The sequence below is a fragment of the Narcine bancroftii genome, chromosome 6, assembly GCF_036971445.1.
Source record: "Narcine bancroftii isolate sNarBan1 chromosome 6, sNarBan1.hap1, whole genome shotgun sequence".
Lineage (NCBI taxonomy): Eukaryota > Metazoa > Chordata > Chondrichthyes > Torpediniformes > Narcinidae > Narcine > Narcine bancroftii.
The window spans coordinates 30,140,428-30,165,583 of NC_091474.1; the positions used below are offsets into that span (position 1 = coordinate 30,140,428).

A 25,156-nucleotide genomic window follows, 5' to 3' on the forward strand; every position below is an offset into this window, starting at 1 on the left:
TTTGGTCTTTTTATTTTTACTAGAAGTGTCTTGATACTGGTCTTCTTCTTCTGGGTTGGTCATCTGTTGTTTCTTTGATTTCTTTTTACTCTCTTCTTTCTTGTTCTCGTTATTTTCCGTGTTTTCCTCTTGCTGCTTTGTTGTGGTTGTCAATTTCTCCTCAGCTGGTCCCCCCTCCCGCCAGTGTTATTTTTGTCTTGCGAGGAGTCGCGTATGCGCGGTTGCGCACTTTTGGCTCCATGAGCTATCTTTGTAGTCCCGAGTTCGGGGCTTCAACTGACCTTAGGGAGCAGGCTTCTCTCTCCATGGCGGGCCTCCTCGCATAGGTAAGGCCTTCACCTTCTTCTTCCGACGTCTTTTCTTCTTCCCGTTGCTTTTGGCTTTTCTTTCTTAGCTGCCATTTTCTCCACACCTTTACTTTCACTTTATTTTGGTTTTTGTGTTTGTGCCTTCGTTTTTTTCAGTCTTCTTTTTACTTTTCCGGAGAGGGCTGGAGTTCCCCGACCGGCCACTACTCCATCATGTGACTCCTCCAAAGAAGTACTTCTCGAAAGCAAACAACTGCAGATGTTAAAATCTTTATTTTTTTTAAAGTGTCTCTCCCTCTGTGTACATTAATTTTCAGTTAAGAATGACATAGTAATGACTGCTAACTTAGTAGAGGTGGAATTGCCAGCACTGGTCTGATGCAAGGCTTCACCCTTTCAGTTTGTAAACATAACTGGCACTTGGGAAATATGCAGGAAACAAGCAGAAGCATTTAAAGACCACAACTAATTAAAGAGTTGTAAATCTAGAGTTCAACAGAAGACCATAAACCACAGAGGCTGCAGTGATGAAGGAGTGGGACAGTCAATGGAGGAAAGAGAAGGCCAAAGGAATGATCCAGAAACATAACATGACCCCTTAACCCCATGGCACCATTCAATAAGAATCCAGTTGATACGAGTCCCCATTGAACCTTATTTCCCCAATGTCCATCAATCCATTGATCGGAACTTGTAACATAATAAACTGAGCATCCTCGGATCGCTGGAGCAGATATTCCAAATCCTCAGTGATACAAATGATTACAAAGACCAACAGGATATTTACACTAGGGCTGTGCAGGGAACTAGAGAGGGCATTGCCAACACCATCACACAAAACAGAAATCTTTACTTCTTAAGGACCATCCCAAAATTTTGGGGGGGGGGGGGTTGGGGAAAAGGGAGGTGATGGTTTATTCTGTCCCCCTGTTGTCGACAGTGTGTCAGATGCAAATCTCCAGGAAGTCTCTTACAAACACACCCAGGATTGTTAATCCTACCCTTTCTGCTAGATTTTAGTGGATTAACATTAACATATTAAACTCACAGTTTGAGCCACAGGCTTCAGTGCAAGCAGCCTTTTAATGACAAGGTAATCATTAACACAGTGACAGTCTGATGTTCCATAGAAGGACAATTACATCTTGCCATTCTTAGAGAAGATTATTTGTCCTGTCCTTTGCTTTCCCCACTTCTATGCCACATATCTATGTCACGATTCCATCTTGGTCTCTTCTGTACTGCCTTCATCAACCCAGTGCTGTGGATCCCAAATGTTGGACTAGTCTCTCACCGAGTCCTTGTGCTCTCACCACACAGTGTAGAACATTGATGGCAAAGGGGGGAGGCATGCACCTCACTCCTCCAAAGTGTGGCTCTGGGGTGAGGTGAAACCTCAGACTACAACCCAAAAGAGAAAGGAAATCTCAATTCATCTCCCACCAGGGATGCAACCTTTTTATGTGTTTTAGTCAATGTGGGCATCCAGCAATGTGGCGGTGTGGCTCAAACCTTCCTCACAATTCAAGTGGAAAGCTTTAGCCTTCACCCCTAATGACGGCACAGAAGGCAGTGACAGGAAACGAGCAGAGGCGCTTTCATTCTGTTCCTTCAGCTCTTCTCCAGTGGGCTTTCCAAATCGGTCAAATGCCTTGGGATCTCCTTACAGCAGTTCCTGCTCCCACCCTGTGTTAAAATCGGCAACCAGATACACAAACAGGACATCTTCCTCTCTCCACCATCTCAGTTTGTAGGGAACCATCGTTCTTTGTGCCTTTTCACCAGGCAGCTGGTGATTGCCAGAGCCCCACCCTTCACAAACCGCACAAAGTTATCACCCACCAGAGGTCCCATTGCAAATAGGGTGGGCTCTTGGACCAACTCGTATGTGTAAGGGTGGACCTGTAAAGGGTTGTATCGACAGGAGATGGGCATCTCAGGGTTCATACCTAGGTGGACACCATCGTCCTCCAGGAAAGAAAGTCTGGGATTGGTCCCAATTAGTACTAGTGCCATGGAGACACTCACCCGTGTCTGAACCTTGTCCCAACTTTCCAAGATACACTTGTGATCCAGCCGGAAGCTGTGGACCCGGTGCTGGGGGAGGCTGGTGTAACCACGGTAAGAGGTTGGCTCCTCGCCCATGCATTGCTGGCTCATCATCTGATGCACCTTGTGGTACTCTGGATAAAGCACCTTGGGCAGCCGGTTGAAGATCAGGTTGGGGTCAGTGACTGAGCACCGGAAGGCATGCAGGACTGGGATGCTCCAGTGGTGGGCACAGAGGATGGCATCGGCTGCAGTTAGCCCTGCGCCGACAATCAGCACTGGTTCCGAGAAGTTGTTCAGCCGGCCCTGCACAACGGCCGCTTTGAACTCTGAGATGCTGTGACATACATAGGGCAAGTCCTCGCCTTCCACCCCTAGCCGCAGGGGCTCATCGTGGGTCCCTGTCGCCAAGACCACATTCTCGGCACGGATCAGAAAGGGGGTCCGAGTCCCTCCCCTGCAGGTCTGATACCCCTGCACCTCCCACAAGGACTGAGCTGTTCGACAGCACTTCCCCTCCTCTCTGCTCTCCTGCTTGACATGGCTCTCTTTGTCCACCTCCCGCTCAGAAGCAGCGCCGGTTCGACGCAGTGACGTCACGCAGCTGTTGCACACAAAGTTCTTCTCCAGGCCCATCTCACTGACAAAGTGTTGGTAGTAGGCAGCCACCTGGGCCGGAAGGACGCGATCATTCCTCAGACTCCTGTGGTCCAGGGTTTACATACAGGGAAGAGGCAGAGGAAAGGGGGGGGGGGGGGGGGGGGGGAAGCAGCAGGGCATGGGGTGGTGGGAAAAGAAGAAATAAAATGTTTGTTATAATTCGAACCTTGTGCTGCCAGCTGCTGGACAGACGTGCCCCAGCCTGGAGTGGGTTTGTGACTCCATTGTCGAGTCCTGGAGATGTCTCACCTGAATCCTCATCCTCCCACTCTCCAGTCCTGGGCTCCTACACTGGACCAATGCAGCTTGGAGAGACCGCCTCATCTTGCATCCGGGCTCAGTACAGGACCAGCTCCTCCACTCAAAACTCCACCCATCTCCAATGCGGATCCTACTTCTCCTATTTTCCCTCTGTTTCTTTCCTTGACCCTTTCCTTTCCACCATCACCCCAATAAAAACAGAGAATACTGGAAGCACTCAGCGGGTCAAGCATCTGCAGGGAGAGAAAGAGTTAACGTTTCAAGCTGAGGACCTTTCACCCAGAAGCATCCTGCTCAGCTGAGAAGGCCAACCTTTTTATTTGGCTTACCGACATGACCCAAACTCTATCCCCTTCCCTCAGTTCCACCTTCCATTAAAGGCCTTAGCAAATAAGTTAATGGATTAAAGGTTTAAAATTCCTCTGGTCTGAGGGAGGGAATGCGACTCTTTACCCACCCCTGATGACTTCTTCCCTCCTCTAGGAAAGTGGGAGCACAAGTAGCTGGGGTGGAGGCAGTGCATGACATGTTTGCCTTCTTTGGTCAGGGCATGGTTTTCAGGATCAGGGATGTCATCTTACAGCTCTCCAGGCAGTGGTGAGGGTTGTGTGCAGTTCCGGTAGCCCAATTATGGAAAGGCTGTGATTAAACTAAAGATTACTGGAAAAGATTCACAAAGATGTGGCTTGATTTGTAAGGAGAGATTGGATAGACTTCAATGGAGTGTAGTAACCTGCCTTAATGACCACAAGACTCGCACCACCAAGTTCAGACTCTTCAATGACAAATTCAGAGACTCATTTAATGACTCTTTACTTGTGCACTTTATTGATTTTCTTTTTTATTCTCTTTGGATTGCACAGTTTGTTTACATTCATTATCTATTTACAGTTCTTTATATGTTTACAAGTATACACTGTGTACAATTTTTTTGGTACTACCTGTTAGTGGTAATTCTGCCATGCCCGCAAGAAAAATAATCTCAGGGTTGTATGTGAAGTCATGTATGTACTCTGACAATAAATCTGAAATCTGAAGAAGGTAGAGGGGTAACCTTCAAGTTTATAAAACTATGTGGGGCAGACAGAGGAGATAGCCTCAGTCGTTTTCACAGGGTGGGAGAATACTAGAGACTGCTGATGTTGGAATCTAGAACAAGTTGCTGGAAGAAGTGTGGAGGTAAAGGGATGATGAACATTTTGACCCCCGCTTTTCCTTTATTTCCCCTTTTCATCCACCAGGTCCTCATTCTTTTCTCCCACCCAAATGACACCCACCCCCACCTATCAGCCAGTTTATTCCTCCTCTCCCACCTGGTTCCATCAGGTTCATCACCCACACACCCTCCCCCACGACCCATACCCCTCCCCTGTGCCCTTCTGTTGACCACCCCGCTCCTATTTGATTCGACTTATCAGAATCCTTTCATTGCCTCCATTTTTCACCTCCCAGCCTCTACCCTCCCATCTGCCCTTCCTGCACCTGATCCACTTAATGTTTGCCAGCTCCTGCCCTCTTTAGACCAGTGGTTCTCAACCTTTTTCTTTTCACTCACATACCACTTTAAGTAATTCTTATGCCATCGGTGCTCTGTGATTAGTAAGGGATTGCTTAAGGTGGTATGTAAGTTAGAAGGGAAGGTTGAGAATTGCTGCTCTAGACCCAATTGTTGCCGAAATATTTTGCTTGAGAAAAATTGTCATTGGCCCATTTCCTTTGGAGTTATGAAACCGTGCACATAACGAGTCAATTAGGTACAATTAAAACAGTGGTTTTCAAACTTTATCTTTCCACCCACATACCACCTTAAGAAATCCCTTACTAATCACAGAGCACCTATGGCATAGGGAATACTTAAAGTGGTATGTGAGTGGAAAGAAAAAGGTTGAGAACCACTGCTTTAGACTGACCATTTCCTTGCAACACTTCCAGTTCTGATGTAGGGTCTCAATATGAAGCACTGATAATCCCTTTGCTTCCACAAACTCTGCATGGCCTGCTGAGTTCTTCCAGCCACTGTTGTTTTGTTCTAAAACTAAAGGTCAGGAGTTTAAAATGAGATGGGAAAGATTTAAAGAGGATCTAAAGGGAAAGTTTTCCAACACACAGGGTGGCAGTTCTATGAAATGAGATGCCAGAGTAAGTTGGTATTGATTTTGAGGCTTTGTAAGGCACTGGTGAGGCCTCACTTGGAATACTGGAAATAATTCTGGGCTCCTTATTTAAGGAAGGATGTGCTGGCGTTGGAAAGGGTTCAGAGAAGATTCACAAGAATGATTCCTGAAATGAAGGGATTAGCAAATGAGGAACGTTTGACAGGTCTTGGACTGTACTCCTTGGAGTTCAGAAGAATGAGGGGAGACCTCAGAAACATTCAAATGTTAAACAGCCCGGTCAGAGTAGATGTGGCAAAGTTGTTTCCCAAAGTAGGGGTATCTAGGACAAGAGGGCTTAAATTCAAGATTAAAGGGTGCCCATTTGAAACAGAGACACTGAGGAATTTCTTTAGCCAGAGAGTGGTGAGCCTCTGAAATTTGCAGCCAAGAAGGTCAGAACATTGGATGTATTTAAGGCAGACATTCATAGGTATCTGAATAATCAGGGTATCAATGGTTATGGGGAGAAGGCCAGGGAGTGGGGCTGAGTGGGAGAATGGATCAGCTCATGGTGGAGTGGACTCCATGGGCTGAATGGCTGACTTCTGCTCCTATATCTTATTGTCTGAGAAAGTTTAATACTTGGCACAGGCACCTGAATAGGAAAGATTTAAAAGGGATTTAAAAGGGATCAAACACCAACAACTGGGATTAGCTTGGCATAGGAATCTCGGTTGGCATGGATGAGTTGTCATCTCATTTTTTTTCCAGAATCTTACAGTCCTCAATGAAATTACCAACTACAGGTGTCGAAATTAGCTCATACGCGTCTCTGTGAGCCCTGGGAACTACAGAATCTTTTTTCCAAAGCCATTGTGTTGTTTAAAAGGAAGCCGGCACTAGTAAAATGAACCCCTTTAAGGAAAAGCACAAGGTTGCATTTAATACAGACCTGCGCTTCTCACCGATCCAGTCCTTCATTTTCAGCCCCGGTAACTCCATCCAGTTGCCAAAGCTCAGCGTGAGCATTGAGCCCTCCATATCCTGAAAGAAAAATGGTGAGTGGTTTAGCTTTTGCAAGGGCAGAATGAAGCACGTTACAGGGCTGAGAACAGAACCCAATGAAGTCTCTGAAGGAAATAAAGGCCGAAAAAGTTAGACAGACAAGATGGTTTCTTATTTATAAATGAGTGGGAAAACAGGGAATGGCTCAGAGCCAGAATATAAATGGAAAACAGAATGAGAAATGGTCTTCGAATTGGACAGCATAGAAATAGGCCCTTTGGCCCATCATGTCCATGCCAACATCTGTACTCATCCCAGTTGCCTGCATTAATGGGATTTCCCTCTGAGTCCTGTTCATTCAACACCTGTCCAAATGCTTCTTAAATGTTGTTACTGGTATCTCATTCCAGGTATTGACTACTGTGCGTGTGTGGCATAGATAAAAGCTCACACTCGACTGGAGGGAGAACAAACGTTTTTATTAGTTTACAACACAGGTAGGGTTCACGAATAGGCTTCAGAGGGGTTCTGGGTTTAGGCGGGAAACCAGGGTTATATGCGGGCCCCAGGGGAGGAGCCGGGAGGCAGGACCAGTCGTCAATACAGCACACTTCCAGTGAATCCCAGTTCACCACAGCGTGTAAAAAATGTACTTCTTAGATTCCCTTCAAATTTCCTCCCTCACCTTTAACCCATGTTGCTTGGTTTTAAGCTCCCCTACCCTGAGAAACAGACACTGGCTATCTACTGTACATATGCCTCTCATAATTTTATATAATTATCTGATACCCCTCAGCCTTGCATCCCACGAAAAACAGACCTAGCTTATCCAACCTCTCAGCAACTCAAGCCCTCCAATCAAGGCAATATCCCTGTGATTTTTTTTCTACATCTTCTTAGTTTAATCATATTTTCCCTGTAATTGATAACCTTGTAATGACCTTCCCTTGTAATGACAGAAGACAGAGCAGTGCAAGGACAAACGCCAATGGGCCCAAATATACTGTACTGAATATACTGTACTACTTGCAGACAGGGTGCAGAGCAGCGCAGCAGATAGGGCCACCTACATACCATCTTTAGTGGACGTTGCTACCATGTTGCTACACAGTTTAGAGGAAAGACTAAGTACATTGATAAACTGTGGAATGATTAATTCTGGATCCACACTTACTAGTTCTGTGGGTAATTAGGGTTTGACTAGAATGGTACTGTGATAGTACAGATTCTATCACCAATGTGTATATGTACAGATTGTAGTGTAGGATGACTGTGATTGGCTGAGAGTGTAGCCACACCTACTGGCAGGTCTTAAAAGGATTGCTCCTAGCCAGACCAGGTCATTCTGGACTGGTCGACCTACGTGTGATATGCTCCAGTCTTTTAGTTAATAAAAGCCTTGGTTTGGATCAACAAGTCTTTGGTTCTTTCGACGCACACTCCAGGTACTTATACATTTAGAGGTTGGTTACTGAACAAATGAACTCCTATTTCAGGAAGGACCTGGACCCATCGTCGGAACAGGTCAATGGCAGACTCCATTTCACTGGCCCCACACTCTACCCTAGATAATCTAGACCACAAGAACCCTATGTCAGGCTGTTGTCAGTGTTCAACACCACCAGCAAAACGCAAGACCAAACTAAGATCTGGGAACCTGTTCCCTCTGCAACAGGATCCAAACTCTTTTACTCAATGCCCCGACCGATTAAGGCAAATGTGCCAAACTCCTTCATATCCTGTCTATCTGTGACACCACTTTCAGGTCACAGGCCTCCAATCTGAAAAATAACCATCTACTATCACCTTCAGTCTCCTTCCACCAGGGCCAACTGGTCCTGCTCACTCTGGATCCCAAGTGATCCAACACAGAGTGGTGGCTGCCTGGAACACTTTGCTGGCATGGTGGTGGAGGCTGATACAATAGGAACATTTAAAAGACCCTTTGATGGACACATGGATGCAAGAAAAATAGAGGGCGATGGGTCTGTCGGGAAACAATTACATTGTTGTGGAGGAGGGCCACCAAAGGGCCTGTGTACTGTAATTTTCTATTCGATAGATCTACATCTACATATCAATGTGGTCTCTGGTCTTGATAAATCAACTTAGACTACAATGACTATCCTACACTCATCAATCCTCTTGGTCACCTCTTCAAAACAATTACATTTATGAGACACAATTTACTCTGCACAGTCCTGCTAACAATCACAAAACAATCCTTGCCTTAACAAATGCAAATAGAAAATTGGGGCAGGAGACAGGATTTATGTTTCCATGAATGTGGTAGTGTCGAGAGGCCTTTACACCCTTCCCATAGTCCCTCTCACTGTTACAATTTCTCAGCTCCATCAAATCCTCTTTGATATCCTGGTTTTCCAAACTTGGGTTATTTGCAGTCAATTTTGCCAAGACCATTATTTCTTACCAGTCACTCCTTACTTGTCTATCCACACCCAATTCATTACATGTTGCAGCCATGTCTCTAATGTCAGATACAATTGCTCACAGTTTGCCTTCAGTTCCTCTATGGTTTTGAATGCCATGCCCATTCAGATACAAAGCATCTACAATTGTCCTATTATTTCTATAACCTCTAGCTTTACAGTCTCTTACTTCTAAACTTCAATTCTTCGTTCCTTCCCGTCAGGGCCTATTTATCATTTCCCATATTAGTTCCTTCCTCCAGCTTCATCTTTCCTCTTGGATTTATCAATTTTGGACCTTTTATCCTTCCATCCACTACTTACTTTAAATTTTCTCAAACAAAATATTTTGGTCCTTGTAAAATAGATGGTTATGTGCGAGAGATAGAAAAGTAGAGGTGTGATAGCATTGGGAATGTTGCTGTCATTTGAATTTTTGAAAGCTTCCTAACATCACTTCATTCTCATTACATAGAAGAGTAGAGCACAGGGACAGGTCCTGCAGCTCACGTGTGTGCCGACAATGATGCCCATTACAACTCATTCCTCCTGCCTGTACATGGACCATAATGCCTGGTGAAAGGTTTCAGACATAGTATCCTTCTGTCCATGATTCTTTTTTTGTTTTGACCCATGGCCTTTCAGCCCAGATGAATGGGGGAGGGTTAATGGAGAGAACCCATGCCTTTTGTTTATTCAGCACTCAAAGCAGAACATGGAGTCTTACAAGGAATTGGAAAGCAATGTCATAATAGGAATATTTGCATATTTTTCCAGGATGCAAATGTCCTTCCCTGGGTTAACCTATCAAATGCTAAAATAAAGAAAGAATGGACAATGCTGAGCACATTAGCAGCCACTCACATGCCAGGAACCTCCAGGTAACCCTGTGCCCAAGACAAGATGCGATATACACTGTGAAGACTCCAGTCTCCAACACAAGGGTGAAGTGTGATCCAGACCATAGTCGCCATCAGGCAGGAGAAGAGTGTCAAAGAGTACAGCCACTGGATTTGAGGAGCGTCCCTCCAGTCCTTCAGACAGCCACTCCAGATCCTGTGGGCAGTCAAAAGAAATGATGAATTTGCAGTAATTAAGGGTAATGAACTCAGTACTTTATCTGAAGAAAGTGGAATCCAGAATGTAAAACACAGGTTAATGGGCAGATAGTCACTGATATCATCAGGAGTTGGATTTAGATGATGCACATAGCTCCTGAACCAACGACATTATGACAGTGGAAGCCACCCGTCCTGTCTACGCCAGTTCCCAGCAGAGCAATCCCAGTAGCTTATCCCTCCTCCCATTTCCCAGTAGAACAATTCTCTCCCACATGCCCATTAAACCTGCTTTGCTCATTTTTGTTACTTAGCTACACAAAGGCAATTTACACTGCCAATTAACCTACCAACCTGTATATCTTTGGGATTTTGGAGGAAGTTGAAGCATATATCCATAGGGATCCACAGTGAAAATTGCACACAGACAACACCCAATGTCAGGGTTCACTCAGGGTCACTGAGCTGAGTAGTTAAACCAGAGGACCACAGGTCTCACCCTGTATACATTTGAATCTTCTAAAGCCTCTGTGCTGTTAAATGTTCACAGGTTCAGCCAGGGAAAATCCTGCTCTATAGAAGTTGAAGCAAGACCCAACCCAATCAAGTCAGGACTAAAATCCCCAAATTTTCCTACAAGTATTTACACCCGCTGTATGTGATATATATATATATCTGTATTAAAAACCATCTCCAATTTCTCACATGGTGCCTTACCATGAATCGATTTTTCAAAAACTAAGATATCTCTGTAAATCATGCTTTAAAAATAAGATGAGCTGCATAGCTCACTCGAACTCCCATCTGTCTGAAACACTCAGCATTTCACTCCATTCTGAACAACTTGTCTAGTGGTCAGTTATGGACAGACAGGATAGAGGACAAATATGTAGTGATTAACCAATGAGACATTAAATTATTCCCAGACCTCCACATACACGGTGCTAAAACTGGGAGGGGCCTAGTTAAGGTCCTCGGGAAGCACAGAGGTGCTCTGGTTGGTGCTAGATTGTGACTGAAAAAAATATTAACTTGTATTGAAATACACTAAAAATCTTTGATTTGTAACTCATACAGTGCAATAACAACAAATAAATAAACAACAGTGTAGGGAATATTGTTACAATGGCCAAATAGTATAGGGGATTAAGCACAGAAATATAGTGCAGGGTATAGAGATAAGTCCAATTTAAAAACACAGCAGGTTCATCCACTTTTGCCAGTGTGAGATCCATTTAAAGAGTCTGAAAAAAAAAAGTCCTTGAATCTGGAGGTTCGTGTTTTCAGAAGAGGGGAGGGAAGAAGAGATTGTGAGCAGGATGGGTTGAAATCTTTAACAACATTGGCAACTTCCCCAAGACAATAGGGGGCATAGCTGTTGGGTTTGCGTGATCACCTGAGCTGCGTTCACAACTCTGCAGTTTTTGCAGTGTTGGGCAGAGCAGTTCACATACCAAGCTATAATTCTTTCTACGAAGCACATGTAAAAGTTGGTAAGAAACCTCCAGGACATGACAATTTCTTTGGGCTTCTGAAAAGTAGAGTCTCCTGTGCATTCTTGGTTGTAACTTCAAAGAGGTTTGACCACGATAGGATGAAGAACTTGAACACTCCACCATCTTTACCTCATGACTGTGGAGGTATGTAGGGAAATGTCCTCCTCTCCATTTCCTGCCAATGACCAGTTCCTTCATTTTGCTGACCTTGAGGGAGAGATCATTATCCTGATACCATGCCACCATCTCCTCAGTTTGGAAACACACATTGTTGGAGAACACAGAGTAATGGGTCAACAAGGCTGACTCACTGATTACACTAAAGATGGTCCAGAATTTACAGCAAAACAGATTCATATCATTGCTTAAATGTTCTATTATATGTTCCCGCTACTGTTCTGATCTCTCCATCATCCCTTCTCTATCTAGTTTCATAGACATTGGAGCAAAAATAGGCTATTCAGCTCATCAAGTCTGCCCCACCATTTAATCATGATCTGATCAGTTTTCCCACTTAGCCCCACTGCCCAGCTTTCTCCCCTTAACCTTTGATACCCTGACTAATCAAGAACTTATCAATCTCTGCCTTAAATACACCCAATGACCACAACTGCCTATGGCAACAAACAAATTCCACAGATTTACCATTCTGGCTAAAAAAATTCCTCCACACCTTTATTCCAAGTGGACACCCTTCAATCCTGAAGTTGCACCATCTTGTCCTAGACCCTCCCACTATCTTTACAATTAATCTGTCCATGCCTTTCAACATTCGAAATGTTTCAATGAGATCCTTCCTCATTCTCCTAATTTCCAAAGAGTTCAGGCCAAGGGCTGCCAAACGCTATCATAACCCATTCTTATCAGATTCCATCATCTACAGCCCTGCATTGTCTACAAGGGTCTGTTCCTATCTGTATCCTATCCTTCCCCACCTGCCTCTATCTGTCCATCAACCCCTCTTCACACAGTTCCACCTAATATCTGCCAGCTCTTGCTTCCCCTCCTCCTCTTCATAAAGCCATCTCCCCATTACATTCCTAGTCCTGATGCAGCATCTTGACCTGAAACATCTACGATTTGTTTGCATCCACAGATACTGCCTGACTGCTGAGTTCCTTCAACATTACTCAGCTAATCCCTTCCTGCATTTTAAACAATAGTATAGCATTTTAGGCCCTGCAATCTTCCAGCAACAATCCCACAGGCAGGAAGATGTGCAGTAAACATTCTGTGCTATGCAGTCACACAATTTCCTGCCTTCGTGTTTTTTTTAAAACAGAACTATTGCCTTGATTTCAGTCCAGCCATCTGCACTCCTAATCTACCACATCACTGGTTCCATTTCCTACATTAGCGATCCTGGCATCCACATATACCCTGCCCACTGAAGTTGACAGTCTCATTCACCCTCCAGGATTTATACAAGACAGTATTCTCCACAATTTCAAATAGCATGTACACTATACCTGGCCAACGATCGACAGGTGGTGGTTCTCTTCTAGTTTGTGCTGCAGAATTGGGTTTGGGTGACTTGCCAGAGGAGACAAATAGGGCCGATATCCAGACAGTAGGTAAGACAAGCAAATTCCTGAGGGCCCATTCCCTAAAGAACAAACATTTTGTTTGCATGTTTTAGAGCTACATGTGTTAAAGGAGACCAGTCAGCCCACTGAACCCTTCCAAGCAAAACCCATGCCTCAATTTATCCATTTTGCACCATATAGTCAATAACCATGGGGCGGCACGGTTGGCGTATTGGTTAGCACAATGCTGTTACAATGCCAGGAATCAGGATTGGGGTTTGAATCCCTTGCAGTCTGTAAGGATTTGTTATGTTCTCCCTGTGCCTGCGTAGGTTTTCCCCAGGGGCTTTGGTTTCCTCCCACCATTCAAAACTTACTGGGCGTTGTAGGTTAATTGGGTGTAAATTGGGCAGCCCACAGTCTTGTGGGCAGTCATGTTGTTATCATGCTGCATGTCTAAATTTTAAAAATTAAATCCTCATCTTTAAAATTCAGGAAGGGATCTGCACCTCAGCACCATTGATATATACAGGAACTGTGTCTGAGGCCCAAGTGCTGTGAGGGCACTTGGAGGGCAGGTGCTGCAACTTTGGTGTTAGAGGCTTCAGCAGAGGTAATGGTCAGGACTGGCAGGGTTCCTCCTCCCCCCCCCCCCCCCCCACAAAAGTAGTCAGAATAGCAGACAGTGCATAGGTATATTATGCTCCTCTTGTAGGATGTGAAAGAGGGAAGTATGCCCAGCTGAAGCTCCTTTCTAACTGTAACAAGGAGCAGGAGTTGGATGAACTCAGGATCACCCAGGAGGCTGTGATGTGGTCACATATACATAAGGATTTGATAGACAGGAGGTTGGCTGCAGATAGGAGGGCTTGCACCAGGAAGGAAGAGGGGAGAAATGTCAAGGGTCATCTGTGGCCACCCACACCTCAGAAACATGAACACCATTTAGATACTGTTGGGGGAAGGGGGGTGGGGTGGGTGACTCATGATAGGAGGCTCCATAGTGAAGAGGAAAGACAGATATTTTTGTAGCCACAAGCAAGGCTCCAGGATGGTAGGGTGCTCCCAAAAGAAAAGGCTTCAGATCGAATGGATTATTGGGTTCTCTTCCAGGGAGATAAGACCTGTACAAGACTGACAAAATTGCACCTGACCAGCGTGGAACAGGAGCATAGGGAGATTTACAAATGCTATTCAAGAAGGGATTTAAACTAGACTGGCAGGGGTGGGTACCAGAGCAGCTAGTAGGGCAGACACAATTCCTATTTCCCCCTCCGGTGATTGGTGGTGGGGGGGGGGGGGGGGGGGGTCATGGTCCCATGTCTCCCTCCTGTAGCCACTCCTTTGTAACCTTGGCTCTGTCTTTCCTAACCCAGTTGCAATGCCATATTTAGGCCTTGAACTTCCAATCCCTGACCTGTTGTCCACAACTGTGGATGAAAGGAGGCTGTTCCAGGGCAGAGAACACATTATTAACGCCACCCCCAACAGTATCAAAACTGTTAACAAGGTTTTCCTGCAAGGTCACCGTCTCCCCCCCACTTCCCCCACATTGGCTGGGCTTTCAGCTGAACATGTGTCTCCCCCCCACATTTATTCAGAGACCTGGCTAATTTTTGTTCATACCCCAATCAAGGGCTCAGACCTGAAATGTTGGTTACCCTTGGCTTCCTATAGATGCTCCATGACCTGCTGAGTTTCTCCAGCGCTTTTATGAATTGCACTATGATCTCAGCATCTGCAGACTTTTCTGCTCAACTCCTTTGAGCTGAACACCTCTCCCTCAACTCCTGATTCACTGCGGCAGAGTATCCTAGAATTGGGTAGATCAGTGGACAAAGATGGAAACATGCAGCCCCTGGTGAGTTGATTCTGCTGTGGCTTCAGTGGGAGGAAACCAACCTGGTGACAGCCCCATTACCCCCATTCTACACCCATCTGATCATACCCACGACAAGAACAGGAATGGTCAGAGAGCCATCCTCTGGCAGCACTTTCTCCTCCAGCATCACGAGGGGTAGCTGTGGAACTGCTGCTGTACAACTCACACCAAGTTATTGCAGTCTCCTTCTAGTACCTGGCACAAAACTGAGGGGAGAAAAGCAAAAAATTAATTTTGTTTAGAGTACAATGCATTAGATCCCTGCTCATTGCATGAAACTTACTTCACCAAAGTAGTCCATTCCATCCATCTGCTCCGTGCCATGCCTTCCCTTACTCCTCTCTATCATACCATTAGCATGTGACCAATATTTAACAGAGGAGGGAATTGCTGACATGTCACCAGTCGATCTCAATCACAGACCATCTATGACAAACCCATGGACCACCTGTGAGGGAGGAAGGGAGTGATGCTAGTGAGCACAAGCCCCTTTCCAGATAACTGACAGGATTTTTACTGTTCGAGTGAGAAAACGATTTGAGAATTTTTTTGTCCAATATGCAATCTCATTTAACATCAGTGGTATTTGTGCTTTACCCTTTTGCATTCTTCCTGATTCCAGTACAGTTTCTAATTAAATGGTTTTGTCAAAGACACATTAAGTTAGCTTCTTTGCTCCAGTCTCCTGCACTGTTGCAATGTTGTGATAGGAAAAGGTACAATAATGCAGTTCCACGAGTGGAGACTGGACGACCAAGAGGGCTAATGAGATGAACACACATTTAGCATCACCCCAATTCTTCATATTTTAACTGTCACACCAAATTGTTCTGCTAGGGTAACAGCTGGAATTTGCTTGTAATGAAAGGACATTGAGAAAGTTTAAGGATGGAGCAGAGGCAACACAGATTTATTAGAGGGAAAACATGACTAACAAATCTACTGGAATTCTTTGAGAATACGACCAGATACTAGTTATGGAGGAACCAGTAGGTAGGTTGTGTTTATATTTTCAGTAGACTTTTGATAAGATCTCACAGATGAGTAAAAACATAATGCTAGAGAAACTCAGCAGGTCAGACGGTGGACTTTATATAGCAAAGATAAAGATACATAACCAACATTTCAAGCTTCAGCCCTTCAAGGAATGAGCAAAATATGGGTAGGCACTCGAATATTTTGCTCATACCTTGATGAAGGGCTCAAGCCCAAAATGTTTGTTATGTATCTTTGCTATATAAAGTACACTATTTCTCCAGCATTATGCTTTTACTTCATCCACAGTGTCTGCAGACTTTTGTGTTTTACTTCTCACAGGAGGTTAGTCAAAGTTAGAGAGCCTGGATCAGTGTGAGGCACTAGGGTAGGCTGAAAAATTGGATATTCAATAGGGAGTTAAGACTGTTCACAGCTTGGCAGTTGTGACCATAATGGAGTGGCTCAAGGATCAGTGCTCTGGCCCTAGCCCTTCATAATCTATAACGATGATTTGACTAAAAGCACCAATTGCAATATTCCCAAGTTTGCTTATAGGAGCCTGGAATGGAATATGAATGAACAAAATATTTGGCAAACACATGACAGATGGAATCTGTGGAGCATGAAACAGAAACAGAGGATGATGAAACTGCTAAGGGTGATTTTTAAAATGACATGATGAGCAAATGGTTTGTTGGCTTTCTTGCTGGAGGATGCAAGAAAATATATTTTTCAAGGCCCTGGTGAGAAGCAATGTGCCCCACCTTTGTGTTCCTATCATGGAGGGAATGCTCATCAAGAATTAACCTACTTCTGCCTTAAGAATATGAAGATTGCTTCCAATAAACTTTGAGAAAATAATTCACGAGGCACTATTCTCAGAGAAAGAAGTGTACCTCATCTCTGTTGTAATGGAAACTCATTTTTAATCAGTGAACCCCCTCCCATCCAGTCCAGATTAAGATTCAAAATGAAAACAGAACCTTGAGATGGCATCTTCAATTAGTGGAGAGTTGATGTAGGATATGCGGAGGAATGGGATTAAGGGAGGCAGTGGTGTCTCAATGCACCAAATGGCAGCAATGTCATACAGAATTATGATAATGAGCCCAATATGGCACAAGTTTTTCAGCTATCTCCTAAAGTACTCTAGATAGGATCACACCAATGGACTACATAATTGATATGTGACCTTATCTTTGTATTCAATTTCTCTCTCAATAAACAACGTTGACTTTTCAAATTACTTGCTGTATCTTTGTGAATGATCTATTTGAACTCCAAGAGCCCTTGCACAAGAAAATGGCCTCTCAGCCCCTCAAGCCTGCCCCATTATTCAACATGATTACAGCTGATCTGCCCCAGGTCCCAATTTCCATGTCCATTTCCAAGAGTCCTTAATTCCCTTACTTTTCAAAAAATATGTATGTACCTCATTTTAAGTACCTTTGGTGATACAGCCACTATAACCTTCCAGAGCTATCAATCCATTTTGAATGAACTCGATGACTGAGCCTCCACTTTAATAACCACTCTCTTCTGTTTAATCATTCAAGACTCATCTCATGACCCCTTAGGACTTGACATGTTTCTACTCATTCTTCCAGGTTCATTAGAATACAGGTCTAACCTTTTAAGCTGTCTCTGATAGGACAACCCACTCATTTTAGGAATTAGATTAGTGGATCACTTCTGGACTACTTTCAAAGCTAATATATTGGTTCATCAAAAAAAGGGACCAAAATTGTACACAGTACTGCTCTAGGTATGGCCTCACAAGAACTCTGTATAATTGTAACATACTTCTCCATATTTAAATTCCAAACAACTTGTAATAAAATACAATATGCTATTTGATCCTTAATTATTTGGTGCATGCCAGCTAACAAGATTCAGCAGATCCTTCAGTTCTTCAGCCATCGACAGTCCCTCCCCATTCTTCCTACCATCACGCATAACCTCAAACATTCCTATATTAAATTCCATTTGTTAAGTTTCCGCCCACATATTCAAACTATCGATATCCCATGGGTATATTAGTGTCACCAGCAAACTCGGATACCCTATACTCTACCCATATTTCAAAGCCATAAACATACATAGTACATGACTGAAGGCTAAGGACTACCCTGCGGCACTCGCTAGTTGTCTTTTCAATCTGACTGCCTTCTGTAAAATAACTAATCCTCAATCCATGTTAACTCACTTCCTCAATATCATTGAGCTCTTACCTCGCACTCAATCCTTCAATGAGACACATTCTGAATGCCTTAGAGAGATTCAAAACACGACATGTACAAATCCCCTCTGTGGAATCTACTTGTTACACTCAAAAAATTCCTGCAAATGTGGCAATCATAATTTCCATTTCATGAAATCATGGAGATAGGATTTGATTGAATTAGAATCTCTTAATGATGAGCTCATTTCCTTTTTGATTATCAAGTACAGCAGCTTTCCAACAACAGATGTTAAACTAACTGGTCTGTAAATTCCCACATTTGGTCTCCTTTCTTTCTTGTACAAAGACATCATATTTGGAGTTACCAATCTACTGCAAATAGTTTCTTTAAATTACCTGACATTTCTCCTTTCCTGTTATTAATTCTCAGGGCTGAAATCTCTCACCATTTAGATACAGGGGCTCCCTGGATTACAAATGACCCAACGAAGAAATCCAACTTTAGAAAAATTCTCGCCATATACATTTTTCAATAAGAAAATGTTTAATTGCTTTCAGTAATGACTATATATAATCCATTAGTTTCCTCCCCTCACCTCATATCGATGTCTTCTGGTTTTTATTAAGGTTACCCCAGGAAAAATGTGCTGGCTGGTTACCCTATCTAATGCCTCTAAAAATCTTGTACAGCTCTATTAAGTCAACTCTCATCCTTCTGTGTTCCAAAGAGAGAAGTCCCAGCTCTGCCAACCTTGCCTCATAAGACACCTTTTCCAGTCCAGGCAACATCCTGGTAAATCTCCTCTGCATCCTCTCCAAAGCTTCCACATCCTTCCTGTAATGAGGCGACCAGAATATGACACAATATTCCAAACAAGGTCTAACAAGAGTTTTATAGAGCTGCAAGTTACTTCTCGGCTCTAGATCTCAATCCCCCGACTAATAAAAGCCTGCATTGCCATAAGCTTTTTGAACTACCTTATCAATCTGTGTGGCATCCTTTTTTTTTTAAACTTTATTTAAGATTTTATAACATGAATAACATACATTAAAAAAAATTAAGAACAAAATAATAAAATTACAATACAGTATCAGTAATCTAAATAAACTATACCCTCCCCAATAATTATTACACATTAATAACCCAACTCAAATTAGTCCAACCCCCCCTTTCCCCCCCAAAAATAAAGAGTGAAGAATTAATAAAGTTAATAATATGTGAGAAAAAAACCCACTTACAAAAAAAAACAAATACATAACCGATTAAAATACTAACAAAAAGTAATTAATACTAAGATATCAGACTTTAAAAAATATTTAAATCAAACTTAAATGCATATATTTAACAGAGTTAAGATGAAACATATATTTAACTCAAACTTAATATAAAAAATTAGTAAAGTTAGTAACATTGTCTATCAAAAATTTTTAAATAATAATCAATTCTTTAAAAAAAATTGTAGCATGAGAAAAAAAGATGAAAAAAAAACTTTCTATATAGAGATAAACCTTCACCAAATATCAACTAACTTCACATCTATCATCATATTAGTCACATAAACCACCATCTTAAAACAAAATTCAAACCTCATTAAACATTGTACAATTCAATTTTAGTACTCTTCCACCATTTTTCCCTTTTACTCTTGAATAATTATCCAATAAAAGCTCCAATACCACATTTAAATATCCCCAATCATTACGTTAAAATTCAGATATCCAAATAATAAAAACACATCTACAACGAAATCTATATCTTCAACAAATGGAGCATAAACCACAAACAAAATTCAAGCCTCATTAAGAATTGTACAATTCAATTTATAACTTTCACCATTATTCCCTTCGTTCTATAACTAAAATAGCAAAATAATATACACTGTGTGGCATCCTTGAGAGATCTATGGATTTAGACACCCAAGGTCCCTCTGCCCTTCCTCACTGTTAACCATATACTCCACCTTTAAGTTCAATCAAAATGCATCACCTCATACCTATCCAGATCAAACTCCATCTGCCACTTCTCCACCCAACTCTGCATCCTGTCTATATCTTGTTGTAACCTAAGGCAACCTTCTTCACTATCCACAACACCTCTAACCTTCAGTAAAATTACTGACCACTTCTTAGACCAGGTCATTTATAAAAATCTCAAAGAACAGTGGTGTCAGGACAGATCCCTGCAGAACTCCACTAGTCCTTGAAATAAAAAAAAATTATGGCAGGTGTATGTAATGATAGGTGCAGCATTAGAAAACAAATGTCATTGACTGAGAGAAATCAGCTTAGAGATGTGCTCAGGAACTGAAACCTTATTGAACCCAGTGACTGCCGGTATGCCTTTATTTTCCAGCCACATTTTTAATACCTTCATCCAGGTTATTCACATAATTTGCAGATTCCAGGATTGATTGCTATTGAACATTGTGCATTGCATCTTGCCAAGCAGCACGAGCCCACCCATCTTCCATCCATGTAAATAACCAAAGTCCCTTTCACAAAGCCATGTCAACTTTGCATGATTATTTGGAATATCTCCAAGTGCTCTAACCATATAGCTTCCAACATTTCACACAATGTGTGAATAAGTTGTAGCTCTCTGCTTTCTGTCTGAAAGAAATACATTTGCTATTTTCTAGGAACAGAATCTTCCCCGAATCTAGAGAATTCTGGAAAATGAAACAACATCAACTGCATCCGAACTCTCAGATGGCTCATTATGCCTCAAGGCAACAGCTCCAATAAGATGCCAAATGGCATCCTGGTTTCCAAGTTAATTTCTTCTTGTAAGGAGATCTGTGCCCCTTTAACAGTTCAAGGCATCAGGGTTGTTTTTCATGGATTTATAGTGTCAATGAGCAACGAATAAAAAAGGCGGGAGCCAGTGTAATTCCTGATGTAGCTATTCCTGGGTTGTTACTGGTACCATCATGAAAGCCAATACAAATATCAGTTCACTTGATTTTCCCACTCTCCATACCAATTTGATAACTTTTTAAAAATTACTATCAAAAATTCTAGTATCTGGTTTTATATTTTTGACTATTTTTAGCTTGTTCTATATTTACCCTTTCTCTTGAGTCTCCTCCAAATCTTTGCTTCAAGAAGAATAATTCCAACTTCTCTCATCTATTCTCACAACCTCGACCTTTGAGCAATTGAAGTGAACTGAATAAAAATAGAAAATGCTGGCAACACTCACGTCAGGCAGCATCTGTGGAAAGAGACACGTTTGACTGGGGGAAAGAAGCTGAGATGAGATAGCATCTAGATCAGAGATGTGAGAGGCAGAGAGAAACCATGAAGAATGGGAAGTAGGGAAGGAAAAGTTAAAGAAATGTACAACAGTACAGAACATAGCAGCACAGTGCAAGCCTTTCAGCTCACAATGTTTTGCTGACTTATGCAAACCTACTCCACAACTAATTTTTCCCTTCCTCACAGCCATAAACCTATTATTTTTTTCCTTTCTTCACATGAAATTCTCTATTTATAGTAGTTAAAGAAATGGGAATCGGATGCGGTGTGGGGGGAGGTCACCTAAAATTTGAAGTGTCAATATTCATACTGTTAGGGTTAAGGTCTAAGGAATATGAGGTGTTATCCCCCAAGTTTATGCCCTGACAGCCCCATTCAGCACTCTCACGGCTCTGCTCAGACATTGGAAGCAGTTCCCAACTCGCATAGCCAAACTCTCACCTCTTGTTCCTGGGTAAACCCCTGGGCCAACACTGAACAAACGCTCCCTCCGTCACTCACTTGACAACTCCTCCCTCCCCACCTACCCTGTGACTGCAGGAGCTGCTCCACTTGCGCCCATGCCTCCTCCCTCACCACATCTCAGAGCCCCAAACAGTCCTTCCAAAGTGAAGCAAGATCCGAATCTGCAGGGGTTATCTACTGCATCCAATGCTCTACATCAGAGAAACTGGATGCAGACTGGGAGATCGCTTTGTTGAGGACCTCAGCTCTGTCCGCTGCAAGAGCATGGATCTCCTGGAAACCCATTTCAATTCCATGTCCCATTCCCTTGTTGACAAGTTTGTCCATCATATCATGCACTGCCAGACTGAGACAACTCTCAAATTGGAAGAATAACACCACATCTTTCATTTGGTCACCCTTCAACAGGTACATGTCTTCTGGAAGAACTCAATGCCTCTACATTTGCTTCAAAAGGGAAAACAATGATGCACCTTCATGAGCGCCATAGACCCTCTGTGCTTGGTGATGCTGACCTGAACCGGACCTTCAAGAGGGCAAATTCATGAAGAGTGTCCAGGCCATACGGTGCACCTGGCTGGGTCCCTGGAACCCATGCTAATCAACTGACTGGAGAGTTTGCATTTTCTTCCTTTTCTTATTAGTCACACTTGCTTCAAAGGTACACCCATTATACTTTTGCCAAAGACAGATAAGGTGACCTATCTCAATGACTATCGGCCAGTGGCAGAGTACTCTGAAATCGGGAACATGTTCCCGTGAAGAAGAGGGACAGCGAGTTTCAAAAGGCATGACAAGAGACAAGAGATGTTGCAAATTTAGTCAAAGCGATAAAAGGAAGCAAGGTTTGAGTTGAAATTGGACTGGGCCTTTGAGGATGCAGAAGGGAAAAGACAGGATATCAGCAAGGCTAAAAAGGGTCATGAAATGTCATTGGCAAGTAGGAGCCAAAGAGTCAGGGACAAGAGATGATTATGGAGTTCAGGACGACTAATGTTGACCAGCCTTTGGTACACATCAATGGTTCCATCATGGAGAGCACAGAGTTCCTTGGTGTGCATGTAGCTCTACCCTGGACACACACACCTTTTATTAGTCAGGAAGGCGAAGCAGCATGTATACTTCCTAAGGAGGCGGAGGAGGGTAGGGCTACTGGCCCCCACCATGACAACATTTTACAGGAGCACAGTTGCGTATCCTGTCTGGTTGCATCATTTGTGGGATGGTAGCTGCAAAGCATCAGACTGATCGTCAAAAGAGCCAAAATCACTGGGGTCTCCCTTTCCTTTATCGATGACATTTACCAAGTGCATTGCTTAAAAAGGGCTCAAAGAATTATAGAAAGCCCAGCACATGGTATCTTTGATCTACTACCATACAAGAGATGCATCAAAATCAGAACTCCCAGGCTGGGAAATAACTTCTTCCCACAGGCTGTAACTGAGCAAATTATCCCAAAACATTTGTAGATACAGTATTTATTTTAAATATGTATTGATTGTATATACATTTCTGCACCATTGTCCAGATAAACTCTGTTTCATCAGGTTGTACAGGTACAGTCAGATGATAAACTTTATTGAAAAGAATCTATAGGTACTTTATACTTGTATTGAAAATAAAAGGATAAGCCAGGAGAGATGATGACCACTCAAGGACAGGAAGAAATTTATGACAGACTCAGAAGTGGATGAGGCATCCACTACTGTTCTTTAAAAAACCTGTTTGAAACTTTCCTCCACTCACTTTAAACATAGGCTACCTGGTATTGGCCACTGCCACCCTGGGAAAAAGGAGCAGAATGGCTACGCTATCTGCTGCTCAGAATCTCATACACCTCTTGGTCCTAGTATATTCAATTTCTCCATCATATTTAGAACTAGTTAAACAATTATTCCCTGCCTTCCTTCCATGATAGGAACATCCTAACTCTCAGATGAGACCCAGGCGCAGTCTGAGGCCCTTCCAATCTTGCATTTCACACCCAAACATCCGCTCACATCATTTGCCTCCATAGATGCTGCTTGACCAAAGAGTTCCTCCAACATCAGCATGTCTAAATGCTCTCCTGTATTGTTTACTTGCACACCCATCTCCCTCACCTCTCTGCAACCCCCCTCCCAAAACCCATCTACCGCACCCTCTCCCTCCACACTGCTTGCCATACCACTCCACCTCCCTCCCCGCATCCCCTTGCCTCCCTCCCCGCATCCCCTTGCCTCCCTCCCCGCATCCCCTTGCCTCCCTCCCCGCATCCCCTTGCCTCCCTCCACCACACCCCCTCCCCGCACCCCCATACTCCTGCACCTCCCTTTCTCCTGCACCTCCCTTTCTCCTGCACCTCCCTTTCTCCTGCACCTCCCTTTCTCCTGCACCTCCCTTTCTCCTGCACCTCCCTTTCTCCTGCACCTCCCTTTCTCCTGCACCTCCCTTTCTCCTGCACCTCCCTTTCTCCTGCACCTCCCTTTCTCCTGCACCTCCCTTTCTCCTGCACCTCCCTTTCTCCTGCACCTCCCTTTCTCCTGCACCTCCCTTTCTCCTGCACCTCCCTTTCTCCTGCACCTCCCTTTCTCCTGCACCTCCCTTTCTCCTGCACCTCCCTTTCTCCTGCACCTCCCTTTCTCCTGCACCTCCCTTTCTCCTGCACCTCCCTTTCTCCTGCACCTCCCTTTCTCCTGCACCTCCCTTTCTCCTGCACCTCCCTTTCTCCTGCACCTCCCTTTCTCCTGCACCTCCCTTTCTCCTGCACCTCCCTTTCTCCTGCACCTCCCTTTCTCCTGCACCTCCCTTTCTCCTGCACCTCCCTTTCTCCTGCACCTCCCTTTCTCCTGCACCTCCCTTTCTCCTGCACCTCCCTTTCTCCTGCACCTCCCTTTCTCCTGCACCTCCCTTTCTCCTGCACCTCCCTTTCTCCTGCACCTCCCTTTCTCCTGCACCTCCCTTTCTCCTGCACCTCCCTTTCTCCTGCACCTCCCTTTCTCCTGCACCTCCCTTTCTCCTGCACCTCCCTTTCTCCCGCACACCCTCCCTTCCCCTTCACCTCCCTCCCCACACACCCTCCCTTCCACTCCCTCCCCACACTCTCTTCCCATACCCGTCCACCCTCTCCTTGCACTGCCTCCCCACACCTCTCCACCTCCTTCCGCACCCTATCCCCATACCCCTCCACTTCCCTCTCCCACACCCCTCCACCTCCCTCTCCCACACCCCTCCACCTCCCTCTCCCACACCCCTCCACCTCCCTCTCCCACACCCCTCCACCTCCCTCTCCCACACCCCTCCACCTCCCTCTCCCACACCCCCTCCCCATCCCTCCGGCAGTTCATCTCCCACCTCTGCCAGATTCACCGTGCCCCCGGCCCCAGCCCCGCCCCCGCCGCCGCACACTCACCATGCCCTCCAGGGGTAGCGCCATCGGCCACTACATGGCGCCAAGACCGCGCGCCGTACGTGAAAGACGCCGCGCTTCGCCAATCAGTAGCCGAGGCGGTGGAGGACCGACC

The 25,156-nt window shown here is 44.1% G+C and overlaps 1 protein-coding gene across 1 annotated transcript; it reads right to left on the minus strand.

The window, feature by feature from the left end:
* Positions 1 to 598: 598 nt before the first annotated feature.
* On the minus strand, positions 599 to 25,140 carry osgn1 (oxidative stress induced growth inhibitor 1). The gene is made up of 6 exons (XM_069884572.1): positions 25,045 to 25,140; positions 14,837 to 14,976; positions 12,832 to 12,968; positions 9,673 to 9,864; positions 6,327 to 6,418; positions 599 to 3,060 (listed from the first exon to the last, which is right to left on the minus strand). The coding sequence occupies exons 2-6, from the start codon at positions 14,895 to 14,897 to the stop codon at positions 2,052 to 2,054; spliced, it is 1,491 nt and encodes a 496-aa protein (XP_069740673.1). The 5' UTR covers positions 14,898 to 14,976; positions 25,045 to 25,140; the 3' UTR covers positions 599 to 2,051.
* Between the last annotated feature and the right edge of the window lie 16 nt (positions 25,141 to 25,156).

Coding starts and splice junctions, on each gene's coding strand:
- osgn1 (XM_069884572.1), bottom strand. CDS start 14,897: ATGCTGGAGGAGAAAGTGCTGCCAGAGGATGGCTCTCTGACCATTCCT. Junction 9,865..12,831: donor ACCTGTCGATCGTTGGCCAG/GTATAGTGTACA, acceptor GACTGCCCACAG/GATCTGGAGTGGCTGTCTGA. Junction 6,419..9,672: donor TACCTGGAGGTTCCTGGCAT/GTGAGTGGCTGC, acceptor TTTTTCTTTCAG/GATATGGAGGGCTCAATGCT.